The following is a 13,513-nucleotide window of genomic DNA, read 5'->3' on the forward strand; positions in this document are numbered from 1 at the left end:
ACAGGGATAACGGAAAGGCAGGAGATAACCCAGAAACGGAAAGGAGGGATGGGCCCGAAGCTGGACTGTCAGAGTACACCCACTTCCGGCCACTTCCAGCCTACTTACCATCATGATCTGATTCCATGATCTATGATCACCCAGATTCCATGATCCATGATCCCTGTACAGCCTTATGATCTGATCCCACTCCAAGATCCATGTTCCATGATCCATGATCCAACACAGCCAGACAAACCTGGATCATTGATTGTTGGTATGTACAGTGCCTCGTAGATTAGCTGTGTGTGTAGGCTACAGTATATTACACCCTGAGTAGCGAGCAGGAAGACCAGCTTTCTTCTCTCATTTCCCCTCGCTGCTCAGGTATGTTGTACATAGTAACATAGTGGCTGGAATACGACTCATTTCCCCTCGCTGCTCAGCTGGAGCCTGTGTCACCTAGCACACCTCGCGGTTCTCCTATTGAGACCGACCCAGACCTTCCTAGTCTTACCTCCACTTCCACTGGATCTCTTAACCTTAGCTCCGAGCAGCTCGGTATCCTGACATGGACTCTGCAGGGCAGGTGAGTGTATTGCCCAGCAGAGGCGGGAGTGCACTAGCGGACGTTGGAGCTGTCCAGAAGTCTTCGGGGCTCCATACTTAGGGAGGCATAGGTAATAAATTGAAAGGAGGGGGTGGTGACCATCAAGGGGTACTGAGGGGATTGCAGAATACAGGGGCTCCAAGGTTAGTGGAGAAGGAGTGGAGGTAGACCGGAGGGATCAGAGGGACCGGAAGTTGTTGGCTGGGGATGGATATGACAGAAGCGAGGATCGTGGTCGTTGAAAGAGGGCTCGCAGCTCTCTATGCCAACTAAGCTCGTGGGGCCAAACTCCCTAAACTCCTACTTTCTTGACTATACTCTGCTTATCTCAATCCTTAACTCTGTGGTGAGTTCTCCGGGATTTCCACAAGGTCTGGGCTCAATGTCAGGGCACAGCCCCTGACCCCACACACCCTCAGGTACCCTTCCCCCATTTTCTCCTATTTTTCCCTTCACTGTTCCACAATCCCGCATGCATGCAGACCGTGGGAACGTTCTGGGCGAGTTACTCACCCAGAAACCATCACAGCCACAACCGTGGGAACTTTCTGGGCGAGCTGCTCGCCCAGAATCTTCCCACGGGGGGTGCCAATTATGGAAAGTCGGCAAAGAGCCGAAAACTGTATAGTTCCTGGCTCCCATTTGTAGCGGCTTCACAGGAGGTTGAGAAGGTTACCCTTCTTCTCAACTCATTTCCTGTGAAGGCTGGGGCTAGCCCCCTCAGTGAGTTTGAACACCTCGGACTGGGACTAGATACCCCAGCGACTCGGAGGATCCCCTTGGGCCCGTCACGGAACGAGGGCCGGGCCCTGACACTCAACAAATCCACTACCCACTCGTTGCAGGCTAGATTGTTGCCCTCATTCCCACTGTTGGAATCCACCCACTCACACCCACTCTAGCACGCCCTAGCACCTTAGAGAAAATGGGGAGGGGAGAACTCCTTTTCAAAAATCCGGTATGTACAGGATTATAAGAAATAATCATTTTTAGAAATAATAGATGAGAAATATTGGTACTATATGGCACCTGCATACCTTATTAGGCGAAATAATAAAAAGGGTAACAGTATCAATAAAAGAATATCAATCAATAACTGAAATGATGGCAAAATATAAAAATAAAAGAAAATAAGCGATATCTCAACGGATTTACGGAATTATGAGCCGAAATTGGAAATGTAGCCGGAGATAACTCTCACGCAACCAATAAGCATTTTTACCAATTTATTAGACGCTGTGGGAACGAGTGAGGCTGGAATCCTGGGTTGCCGCTTGAGATTCCCACACCCGCACATACTCGTGACCTGCCATGCCTAACTTGCCCAACATAGAACTCTGTCAAATCTCCACCGATTGGGACGTTCTTGGTATCGTCAGAATCATACAAATTTAGCACTATTTCTGGATACCAAATTCATATCGAGTTGTCGTGTGAATGGAAGTGGTTTCTGAATGTTGGAAGCGGGTGTCCGAGCCGGCTCTGCATGTGGGCGATTATCCCACCTACATCATCATTGACTTCTTGCAGGCACTTAGCCCCTCCTTGTAAATCATCCCCATCGTCATCCCGCTGCCATCGCCCTCGCAAGATTGCATGGGGTTCCCCAGAGAGATTGGCTGTCCCAGGGGTTTGATCATTGGGAACGATCGATTGGGTCCAGCTGAAGCCCAGTGGGTCCTCGATCAGGCATTGCTTGGCTCCAGTTGCCTCGGACAATTGCCTCTTCTCTGGATTCAGCTGTCTGATCAAAACGGGCAACATACCAGCTGAAGAGCTCATTGGACTGTTCTCGGGTAAGTTCTGTGGTGCCATCAAGGTGGCGATGAAGTCCCTGGCACGCATCATACAAGCTGATGGAGCGGTTGGAGTACCCTGAGACAAGGTCATCAAGTTGGTCGCATTGTCAGGCACGGATGTAACTTGTTCGAGATCAGCCTAGTCAGCCACCTAATGACGGCCTATAGAGGGGGGGCCGTTTGCCCTTCAAATGGGCCTAAAAGGGGGTATTTACTAGTGGATGTCCTGGACATCCTGGTGAAGACTGATCCATTCACCAGGACATCCCCAGGACGTCCTAGGATGTCCTGGGATGTCCTGGGATGATTCTATAATTCAATCAAATTTGTATTATTCAGGGTAGACATTCAAAACGTAATGCCGCAATTGAATCTGATTTCCCATGACAATCCTCAGGCTGCTCAACTGTCTGTGCACAATGCTGGCCACTGTCTGAAGGGGTGTCAACACTGTTTCCCACGTCCCCAACACACTTTATGCAGATGGATAGCCCCTTTGAATAGCTTCCAGAATATATATTTTGAGACTGAATTGACCAATAAATCATCGAGAAAAACGCAAAATACTTTTTTGGACGCGAGTCTTTTGGGTTAGTGTGGCTGTCCACCTCATGTCTGTGCAGTGCTGGTCATTGTCCGGAGGGGTGTCCAGACTGTTTCCCACGGTGTCAACACACTTTGCGTAGTTGGATAGCCCCTTCAAATAGCTTCCAGAATATATAATTTGAGACTAAATTGACAGGCAAGTTATTGAGAAAAATGCAAAATACTTTTTTGGACACGAGTCTTTGGGATATCAGTGACCCGGGAATTTCGATGACTTCGATGACTGTCAGTGAAATTTAGTGGCCCAAGCACTATCCCAAAGACTCGCATCCAAAAAAGTATTTTGCATTTTTCTCAATAACTTGCTTGTCAATTTAGTCTCAAATTATATATTCTGGAAGCTATTTGAAGGGGCTATCCAACTACGCAAAGTGTGTTGACACCGTGGGAAACAGTCTGGACACCCCTCCGGACAATGACCAGCACTGTGCACAGACATGAGGTGGACAGCCACACTAACCCAAAAGACTCGCATCCAAAAAAGTATTTTGCATTTTTCTCGATGATTTGTTGGTCAATTCAGTCTCAAAATATATATTCTGGAAGCTATTCAAAGGGGCTATCCATCTGCATAAAGTGTGTTGGGGATGTGGGAAACAGTGTTGACACCCCTTCAGACAGTGGCCAGCATTGTGCACAGACATTGAGTTGGACAGCCACACTAACCCAAAGACTCGCATCCAAAAAAGTATTTTGTGTTTTTCTCAATAATTTATTGGTCAATTCAGTCTCAAAATATATATTCTGGAAGCTATTCAAAGGGGCTATCTATCTGTGTAAAGTGTGTTGGGGCTGTGGGAAACAGTGCTGACACTCCTTCAGACAGTGACCAGTATTGTGCACAGACATTAAATAAGTTGGACAGCCACCATCAAAAGACTCGTGTCCAAAAAAGTATTTTGTGTTTTTCTCAATAATTTATTGGTCAATTCAGTCTCAAAATATATATTCTGGAAGCTATTCAAAGGGGCTATTCAACTATGTAAAGTGTGTTCAGACTGTGGGAAACAGTGTTGACATCCCTCTAGACAGTGGTCAGCATGTGCACAGACCATGGGATGGACGAGTATGGCATTCCGGGACAATTTGCAACCATTGAATCAAACTGAATTAGGACATCTGAGGACGTTTGCAACAAATGAATGAAACTGAATGGCCAGGATGTCCTAGGATGTTTATAGTGAAAAAGGCCTTTTAGGCCCCATGCAAACGTCCTGAGGTCCCCCCTATAAAGGCCCACATAGTGGTTGTCCAAGGTGTTCAAGATCAATCCCTCCAAAGATCGAGTCTCTAGTGTCTGCATAGGTGTTTCGTGCATTGGCTGAGACATGCTGCGAGTCTCGAGTATCTGCAGTGGCGTTTCGTGCATCGGTTGAGGTATGCTGGGTGTCTTGAGAGTCTTCAGTGGCATTTCGTGCATTGGCTGAGGCATGTTGCGACATGCCAGTGATCACAAGATGTTCGGAGAAGAAAGAGACAAGAAAAGGCAGCAAGAGCTGAAAGCTGAAGCAAGCGGGAGTGAAGTCACACCGCGAAGTGTTGGCAGTAGCAAGTTCAGGGAGAACAGAGCGTCGGTAGCGGCAGCGGCAGTGGGTCAAAGGAGTAAGCCCGGAAAAAACAGGCGGCAAGTTGGATCTCACTCACCGAGGGAGCGCGAGATACCAGGCAATAGGGGGAGGAGAAAGGGGGGCCATCAGGGTCCCTTTATAAGCACAGCCAAGGCAAATGAGTGCTCTCCTCAATAGCGGAAGTTCAGTACGTACCTCCACTGAATGGTCCGCTTCATGCATCTGCGCCGAAACATCCAGCATACGTCTGAGGCAGCGTCCCCTGACCCATTCAGGCTAAGTTGCGCGAGAAATCACGAGAGATCACCGCGATCAGTGCTGGGAGGCATGTGAATGCCAAAACGGTCCCGACAGGGTGCAGCCAGGTTTCCCAGCTAGTGGCGAGCGGAAGCGGGAACCTGAGATCAGCTGATGGTAAGTTGCTATCCCATGATTAGTCTTGTGAAATGGAGACAAAAAAAAAAACACAAGGGCCATGCATAAGAAGCATTACACAATCGACCCCACATTCCCGACACTATACACGTCCAATCCGGGGTATTCGGCTTGTGAACCCAAGTAGTATAGGCCCCCATCGTGAAATACTCTAAGCCCATGTTTTACATTTGTTTTACCTGTTTCTTTACCATACTATCACAAAATTAAGCGCAATTCAGTTCTCGCTACGGAGATATCAACTGCCAGTGGGTGAATGGATACTTTGCAGAGCGCACGAGTATCCAAATTCGAGAGAAGATCACATGCACAGTGATTAGTCCGATGTTGCCATAAGGAATGATGTCTGTGCGTGACCAGGGATCGAAGACACCGAGTCCGTAAGAGGTAAGTAGATTGAAACATCGGCATCGGCATCGGCATCGACATCCGACCCCCACAGATTTGCATTCGCCAACATCACTCTTCGCCACCTTTAAGCTTCATGTCCCTTTGAAAAACTCATCGGGAACATCCCTGGATCCCTGGATAATTGGATGTGGATTGACAACGCGCCGTAATGTTGGCAGAGACCAGATGCCAGCCTAGATTCCCAATTATCAACTCCGCTCATTGCACAGTACCAACAGTGCCCCCTTTGAGATCCCCTGTTTTCTTGTGAACGCATCAAATCCGAATCCGAATTAGCCAAATCCTGGATACGTCAGAAGTATCACTAGTAAGTTCCATCAAGACCCTTCGCGCGTCGACATATATGTCGGAATTCCACTGGTGTTTCTGCAACACAATCAACATGTTCCAAAGTGGAAGAAGGTACTTAGCAGTCTCTGGCTCTACCTAGGCTTCTGCAACTATCTATTTTGCATTTTCACAGAGAAGTCCTTTGCCTGCGTGCATGATATTTTGGAATCGTATCGTCGAATTTCCGAAAGCCTTCAAGCAAGTGTCCACATAGTATGCTTCCACTGCGCTGAAACATGGTTGGGCCTAGCAAGCCAAAAGAATCTTCATATTTTAACTCTTAGCCCATACCCGGTTTATCCCTTTTGCTCGCAGGATAGCCAGAACTGTCAGATATTAAACGCCAAAATTATAATGATACAGCATTCCTGACATCGCCACATACGACCCACGACAGCCATGGTAAGGCAACATGATTCCTTGACCTACTCGACCACAAATTGAAGACGGTGGCTGAGGAAAAGAAAGTTATGGACGTCAGTTGGGGCGTTGAACGACCTTGCTGATATCAACAACAATCGGGGCTTTCGTCTTGCCCTGGATAAGAAATCGAGTCCCAGCATTACTGGCCCTCGGAAGGTAAAAATCATACCAATGGTATGATTCATCTGATATCATTCGATCACCATACCAGACTTTCCAATCGCTAGTGGCTTCCAGCGGTCGCCCGATCACGTTGTAATCGGATGGGATTTCAAGTTCTCCTTTTCCGCCAAACAAGATGAATCCGTTCCAAGGAATGCTAATTAAAGGGATTTTTCCCGCTGCAGAGGAATAGATGCTACAGCATCCAAAACTCCCATTGCCCTTCATGCTTGGTGAGAGGTTGTAGATGGGGCACTCCAGCCAGGATTCATCTGGGTCATGCCCGGACACTGGCTCGGTATCCTCTTCCGGGATCGAAGGAAAGGTGGGTTGATGGAATGTAGCGTTCAGGGTGAGAAAGGAGCAAGACGGAACAATGCCGGTGTTGATGACCATTTTGCCGAAACCTGGACTACGAAAGTGAGCAATGGACTCGCCTGTATTGGTTGACCAGACAAAAATGACATGTGCATCTGAAGCACAGACATATCGGCCTCTCGGAGAGAAGCCAAGCATGTTACGTTGAGGAAGAGAAAATTGATAAGACTCAGACTGGGAAGACAGAGCAGGGAAAGTTGGAGGTGCGAGAAGCTGAATGGATGGGTTGCCCGAAACTCGTAAGACTGCAGTGTTCTCGTACCAACAGCCTTCAGCATTTTGTGGGACTCGTACGATGAAAGATCCATTGTCCGACACCATAGTAACAGGAGGGTAACGGCTACTGGGGAGAGGGCCAAGTTTTACTGAAAGCGTTCCATCAAGAATAGTAATGTTCCCATGAGTATCCTCAGTAGCAATGCAGATGCCGCCACCATGGATAAACTCAATCCAAGCAGGAGGATAGGGAAGATCGTTCTCAAATCGAGAGATGGCGCACTGATTATCAATGTCGGCTATTTCAATGACGCCACTTCCGAATCCAAGTGCAATGTGATGGCCGTCTCTTGAGAGCGCTGCACAGGTCACAATGCCATTGCGAACGTTGTCATTGAGAAACTCGGCTTCATAATTGATCACCTCTTCGCCATCTTTATTAACTACTTTTGGCAATTTAGGCAGCTCCGCCTCCATCGCCTTTCGAGCCCTACGTGCATCCTCACTTAAAGGGATAAAGCCACCGGCAAACTCGCCGGAGACACTGAAGACTTGGACAAGAGAGAGATGACCATAAAACTCGTAAACGGGTGATGACATCGGAGTGAATGGAAGGACGGATCGATAAGTATTCCAAAGACCCTGATGTCTAAAGAGCCTGCTGGCAGCACGAATGACAGGAATTGACTTGTGATTCTGTGAAACAGAATGTTATCACGTCATTGAAATAATCGGAATACAATTTATTTGGGCCTCACCTTCGACCAATTATGAGGAATAATTACATCACCATATGTTCCGAAGAACGAAACCAAGTTTTGTGTCCAGATTTGTTCAAATTCTCTCTGTAATTCATTAGACTCTTCCGAAAAGAGGAGTAATGGGTCCAAGTGTTGGAACAAGTACATAAATGCATACTCGACGTAATTGGGTAGATTCTCTCGCTCTCGTTTCATGGTTCGGAGACCCCAGTCATTCCTTTGAATGGCACCATTCACAAGTTGAAGGAGTCGCAACCCAAATGAATATCCTTTCTTGTCGCTAATAAAGAATACTTTGTCCTCTTCCTTGCCGATCGGATTTCCTGTGATGAATTCCTTCACCGTTGCGTGGTAGAATTTGATAAGGTTTTTGTTCTTCGAAGGTAGACTAACTATGGAGCTGATGGGCTTGAGTGTCGAGTGAATCTCATGCTCCGTGAACGTTCCCAGGAGCTGTGATATATCACACACGTTGAGTCCCCTCCATACAGCAATCATCATCCCAACAACTTCACGGTATTTCTCCGCGATACGTGAATTCATTTTGGGATGCTGACGTAAATAAGCTCGGCGCATTATTCGCAAGTACTCCTCATTTAGACCCTGAGGTGCATCCGTGAGATTGAGATAGTAATCAAACTCGATTTCTAGCGTGGAGCCACTTTGAGTCTGAACATGCACATCGCGTATTCTGGTTGAGGCGATGATAGGTAAGCCACGGCAAGCTGAAGAGAATCCATCGAGGTCCTTCTTGGTCGGCTTCCAGGGAGACTCCATGATACAATCCTGAAGCCCCTTCTCAACCATACAACGGATAGTGTGGAAATTCTCGTCTTCCGCAATCTGATCCATATCTTCATGAGCGATCGAAAGACGAGTAGCTCGAGCCCAAGCAGAGATCACTTGCGGCTCCGGACGGCAACTGACGAGTATGGAAAATGTCGAAGGCAGTTCATCAAGCAGAAGAACGAGCCTCATCAAAGACGCAAGCGCCTCTGGATTCCCGCACTCATCGAGTCCATCCAATACGATCACAGGGCGACCCTTTCCTGAAGACAATACACCCCCAAGTTCACGCATAGGGTTGATGATCCGAGCTTTCACCTCTTTCTCTAGAGGAGAACCATCAACACTGCTGAATGAAGCAGGATCCCGAAGTTGTCTGATAAGCGAGTTCTGATACTCGGCGTTGAATGCCGCAAGCTGTCGGGCAAGGGTGGAGGGGAAGCGCGATATCGAATCGAGTCCTGTTCCCTCTTGGTTCTTATCCCAGAAGAAGGATGCTGCAAGGGTGTGCTGCTTGTCAAGCGTGGAAGCTACACTCATAGATATCGCAGTTTTCCCCGTCCCGGGCGAACCACGCAGCCAGACAAATCGATTCTTAGGATCCCTCAGGTACTCGAGAATTGAGCCGCGGATTTTGTCCCGAGTGGTTTTGAGGCATTCTGACTTGCTCTCCACACGATAATATTCGGCATTTACTTTGGGCAGTTTTGAAAGCTCGTCTGGAAATGGCACTCAGATAAAGAGTCTAGAATCAAGCAAAAAAGACGAACAATCCACCGACACCTGAATCGTATTGAGAAGGTTTAAAGTTGTTGCCACCGTCTACAGAGAGCGCTCTATTAGTTGAAGTCTAACGGCATAAATACAGATGTTGCGAACCGCAAACCGGGAGAGAGCTTCACTAATACATGTCCTCACACCATTTATGCTTTGCATTAAAGAGCCTGCCTTGAATATTTTCCTCAAAGGCTTTCGATTCTGACTCTCGAGCGACGTGATCCTCTTGACCTGGTCTTCTAGGGCCCTGTCAACAATTTTTCAATTCTGAATGAACGATTGGAACGGTATCCACATACAAGTGTAATTCTTTGAGTGGGAAAATCACTTCGGGAGGAATCTGTCCCGTCCATAGCTGGAGAGGGCGCAGAATGGTGTTATACGCATTTTGCACATCATCACTCAGCCCTTTGAGAGCCTCATTATTACCACTAACATTCTACGTGAATGAAGCAAGACTCAGGAACATATCATTACTAGCTGTGAGAAACCGAACCTCGTAAACCTGAAGCAGCATGAGAAGCAAGTCTGGAATGTTGGGGAGGAATGGGATGGGAGAAAATCTGAGAGCGGTGGATGCGGTTTGGAGAATCAGCCGAGTGGCGCTAATGATACTCTTCTTTTTGCCATCCGACGGGCCAGCCGACGATGATGGAGTCGGTTCTGATACTGAGGGTACAGGTACGTTTATACCTGCGCTTCCCAGCTGTGCGCGGACGCGTGCATTATTGTCGTAGGGGCTCCAAGGGTTGGGACTTGCGCAAGGAGTTTCGGAGTGCGACAGCGACGAAGGGGAGGATAGGGATTGGTCCGAATGCGCAGGAGACGACGGCGTGGGCGTAGTGGGGACAGAGGATCCAGGGACAGGTGTGCTCGATTGGCTACTACTGTTGGGATTTGAACGCCAATGCGTGACCTCCATACGTGGCAGCTGAAAGGACGGAAGATCGCCAGCAGGTGACCGTGGTGGTGCAATCTGGGAATATTGGAGATAAGATCCCGGCGATCCATGACGCCGATCATGGTGAATGTTTGAGCTGGGGGTCTGTGAGCTGGTGGCATAGTTTTGAAGCGATGAGGCCGAGGCATGCGATTGCGAATCACTAACAGATAGTTCAGTCGCACGTATCGGCGAAGGCATCCAGAGCTTCCAAGGGTCACCGGAAGGCCCCAAAGCGGGCGCTAGTCCAGGAACCCCGGGATCAGGTCCAACTGGCTTGCTGCGCCAATCATGAGGAATGTCGCGGCTTTGGAGGGCCTGGAGGTCAGCAGGAAGAACCTGATGTAATGGAGGGGAGGAATATAGGTGCGGATGACTGTAAGATAGCCCAGGCAGCATCGTCACACTGCTTAAGGGGCAAGAATCACCAGAACTAGTTGTGGTCCCGTGAGCCACGACATACGCTCCATCGTGCCAATCATGAAGATTATTGGCGTTGGTTTGGAGGGTCCGCGGGTTGGCAGGATAGGTCTGGGAAGGGTCAAGGTCAAGTGACGAAGATGGGACGGATAATTGTTGCTGATTATCGTCGGGTACCATAGGGGAACGCCGCTTTGGTGGGCGTGGTTCCAGCCCATAGGTAGAGCGTCGTCGTTTTCGGGGGTCCATAGTGCGAGTGTCGATGTGAGCCAAAGGAGGGGTCAGAGGGCAAATAATTAACTCTCCACCCACAACTTCGTGTATCTATTAAAATAGCTGTGTGAAGGAATCGGGCAAGAATGCGTTGTCCACGATGCAAATTCAATGGAAAGAAATGCCAGCTTAATTGATAGTTAGAGATCCATTCCAAGCCACCGATATCTAGGCGCGTGGTTTGAGCTAATTTAGCTACGGCAGTGAAATGTGTGGCTCGTGGACTGAGGCACCTTATTAGATCCTCTGCCACCCATCGAATCACAATAGCGGCACTTAGAGTCACGGAGACTGAATGACACCTGGATAAGAATGAGAAAATTGGGCATTGTCCCAATTGGAAAATACAGGCGGTAAATGGAACTGGACAGTGAGATAACGCCTGTTGATGGGAGGGGGAGTACGTAGAGTGTGGGGCCTGCTGACAACAATTTTTCGAGACTCGCGCAGGACATAATGCTTTACAGCATGGCGGTCGAGCATCCTTTGATAAACTGCGAAGCGAAGATACATTGGTAAGATAGGCACTTCCCCTGCTGCACAGATCTAAGTTGGATGGAGGGCGCTAGCCCCTTCTAGAGGGATATCATAGCCAAACTCCAATTAACAATGAAAGGTGGGATGCTAGGAGCATGGCGAAAGAGGCCGGAAATACATTTCATGCACATTCGGTAGTTGTTGAAAGCCCGAATCTACAGTAGTGTGGGAAAAATACTGCAATCTTCGGCCATAACCGACGGTAATTTTAATCGCCACATTTGGAAGGGGGGGGGGGGAGAGATTTATTGCACATACCAGGAATAGAACTTGTAGTGCAGGGACGGAGAAAATATTAGGTCAGTTAGTTTCGTTGTGAAGAAAATTTGATCATTGAGCTGGGACAGTCGGGACAGGCTACCGTCCCAAAATAGACAATTGCATAGAAAACTGAAGCTTCTAGAGAAGCAGGGTGGTGTCAGCACACCCCTTCCAGCGATTTGCACTCCTTCCCCTCTTGGCCTTGCCCTTTTGGGAAGCACCATAGAGCTCCAATCCTTGACCCTTGGGGTTGTTCCCTCATCCAGTCCCCCTTTGTCTCCTTCCAGTTCCCTTTGCTCCCTTTGGGTTCTATTTGTCCTCTGACTCCACTCCTGTATTATTATATATACACTCTGTACATAGTTGCCTGTACCCTGTCAGGGGACAACTCCCGGGTCCCCATGACCCTCCCCTATGGCCCACAGCCTCAGGTCTAGCCAGCCCTATCCAGGGCACAATCCTACTGTGGGTCAGAGATGAGAAGGAAGTTAACTTCTCATCTTCCCACAGTGGCCACAATATTGAAAACTTCTGGGGATACCCAGAAGTCACATGAGACCCAAGACCCAGGGCCTGGGGCATCCAGCTGCATGGAGCATCCGACACAGGGCATGCATGGGAAGTGCAACAGCCAGGTGTGGGTGCGGGTGCAGGTGCGAGTGCAGGTGTGGATGCGGGTATGGGCTAGGTCAGGGTGTATGCCCTGACATACCCCTAGTTTGAAATTGATGACAACTAGAGAACCAGAATTGACTGGATTGTCCCCCCAAGAGACTCCCCCTTGCTAACCTGAAATTAAGGACCACCTTAGACAACAAACCAGTGGCACAGTGTCAGGGCACACACCCTGACTAGCCTGGACCTGGACCTGCATCCAGACCCACTTCCACCCACTGTGCTTCCCACATGCACACATGCTCCACACACTGTAACGGGGATTTGCTGGTGTACCATAAACAAGCCAAATCCCGCGATTCTACCACCCTTAGCCAATGTTCCCTCCTACACATTTCTTATTTTTCCTGATTTTTCTGACTCCATTTCCACCTGATGTTTCCCTTTCTTATTGTTCTTTCCTTATTTGTCATTACCAGACTCTTCCGTGATACTGTGACCAGCTGTATAGTTAGCCAGACAGTGAGGAGTAGCAGAATTCACTCCAAGTTAACGAACCTGTGCATGCAACCACTCCAACCCTCCCCCTCTCTTCTGTCTCAAGTCTAGTGGTGATAGACCCATTACAGCGCCCGCATGCTCCGGGCCCGGTTCCTACCCCTTCATGTGACTTCTGGGTATCCCCAGAAGTTTTGCTGATATTGTGGCCACTGTGGGAAGATGGGAAGTTAGCTTCCTTCTCATCTTCTTACCCACAGTAGGTTGTGCCCTGGATAGGGCTGGTTACACCACAGGGCTGTGGACCATAGGGGAGGGTCATGGGGACCCAGGAGTTGTCCCCTGACACACTGTAAGGGGTTGGTGCAGGTTCCAACCCCAGTTCTCCTCAAAATTCCCACATTATTGTATATACATTGTTTATACATGTTTATTATGAGACACATATAGAATAAAGATAGAAAGTAAGGGTGGGGTTACCACTCCTTACACACACAGCACACATTCTACTTGAGTTGCTGAGGCCAAGGTCCCTCCTTACTGAGTCCCTTCTCCGCTTCTGGACAATTATGCACTCTATAACAGTATTTCAGACTCCCTGTTGCTTTGTTGTCTAGTTCCAACTTTGAGCACTTGGCATCTGACAGGCTTTTTCCATCTGTAGTTGTTTGCACCCTCTGCTAGGGCTTCAGGTAAGTCACTAGCAACCCTCAGCCCATTCTGGCCCT

At 48.5% G+C, this 13,513-nt stretch overlaps 4 protein-coding genes across 4 annotated transcripts; 2 read left to right on the top strand and 2 right to left on the bottom strand.

Moving 5' to 3' along the window:
- Positions 1 to 207: 207 nt before the first annotated feature.
- EI90DRAFT_3120526 (uncharacterized protein) lies at positions 208 to 659 on the top strand (the record flags this gene model as incomplete). Its single annotated transcript, XM_039063319.1, has 4 exons — positions 208 to 256; positions 320 to 366; positions 426 to 568; positions 626 to 659. The coding sequence occupies 4 exons, from the start codon at positions 208 to 210 to the stop codon at positions 657 to 659; spliced, it is 273 nt and encodes a 90-aa protein (XP_038918654.1).
- A 3,827-nt stretch (positions 660 to 4,486) lies between these two features.
- Positions 4,487 to 4,843, bottom strand: EI90DRAFT_3048341 (uncharacterized protein; the record flags this gene model as incomplete). The annotated part of the gene is made up of 1 exon (XM_039059615.1): positions 4,487 to 4,843. A coding segment is annotated over exon 1 (165 nt), but the record flags the coding sequence as incomplete, so codon positions are not given.
- Positions 4,844 to 7,212: 2,369 nt separating this feature from the next.
- EI90DRAFT_329647 (uncharacterized protein) lies at positions 7,213 to 9,665 on the bottom strand. Its single transcript, XM_039067472.1, has 5 exons — positions 9,541 to 9,665; positions 9,344 to 9,480; positions 9,235 to 9,286; positions 7,703 to 9,183; positions 7,213 to 7,575 (listed from the first exon to the last, which is right to left on the bottom strand). Exons 2-5 carry the CDS (start codon positions 9,398 to 9,400, stop codon positions 7,567 to 7,569), a joined length of 1,599 nt encoding a protein of 532 aa, XP_038918656.1. The 5' UTR covers positions 9,401 to 9,480; positions 9,541 to 9,665; the 3' UTR covers positions 7,213 to 7,566.
- Positions 9,666 to 9,704: 39 nt separating this feature from the next.
- Positions 9,705 to 10,174, top strand: EI90DRAFT_3048347 (uncharacterized protein). Its single transcript, XM_039059616.1, has one exon. It carries the CDS (start codon positions 9,757 to 9,759, stop codon positions 9,976 to 9,978), a length of 222 nt encoding a protein of 73 aa, XP_038918657.1. The 5' UTR covers positions 9,705 to 9,756; the 3' UTR covers positions 9,979 to 10,174.
- The last annotated feature ends 3,339 nt before the right edge of the window (positions 10,175 to 13,513 follow it).

Source organism: Cantharellus anzutake (assembly GCF_015039405.1).
Source record: "Cantharellus anzutake strain C23 chromosome Unknown EI90scaffold_13, whole genome shotgun sequence".
Lineage (NCBI taxonomy): Eukaryota > Fungi > Basidiomycota > Agaricomycetes > Cantharellales > Hydnaceae > Cantharellus > Cantharellus anzutake.

Coding starts and splice junctions, on each gene's coding strand:
- EI90DRAFT_329647 (XM_039067472.1), bottom strand. CDS start 9,400: ATGCAAAGCATAAATGGTGTGAGGACATGTATTAGTGAAGCTCTCTCC. Junction 9,287..9,343: donor AAGCTCTCTCCCGGTTTGCG/GTTCGCAACATC, acceptor CGCTCTCTGTAG/ACGGTGGCAACAACTTTAAA. Junction 9,184..9,234: donor GATTCAGGTGTCGGTGGATT/GTTCGTCTTTTT, acceptor TGCCATTTCCAG/ACGAGCTTTCAAAACTGCCC.
- EI90DRAFT_3048347 (XM_039059616.1), top strand. CDS start 9,757: ATGAGAAGCAAGTCTGGAATGTTGGGGAGGAATGGGATGGGAGAAAAT.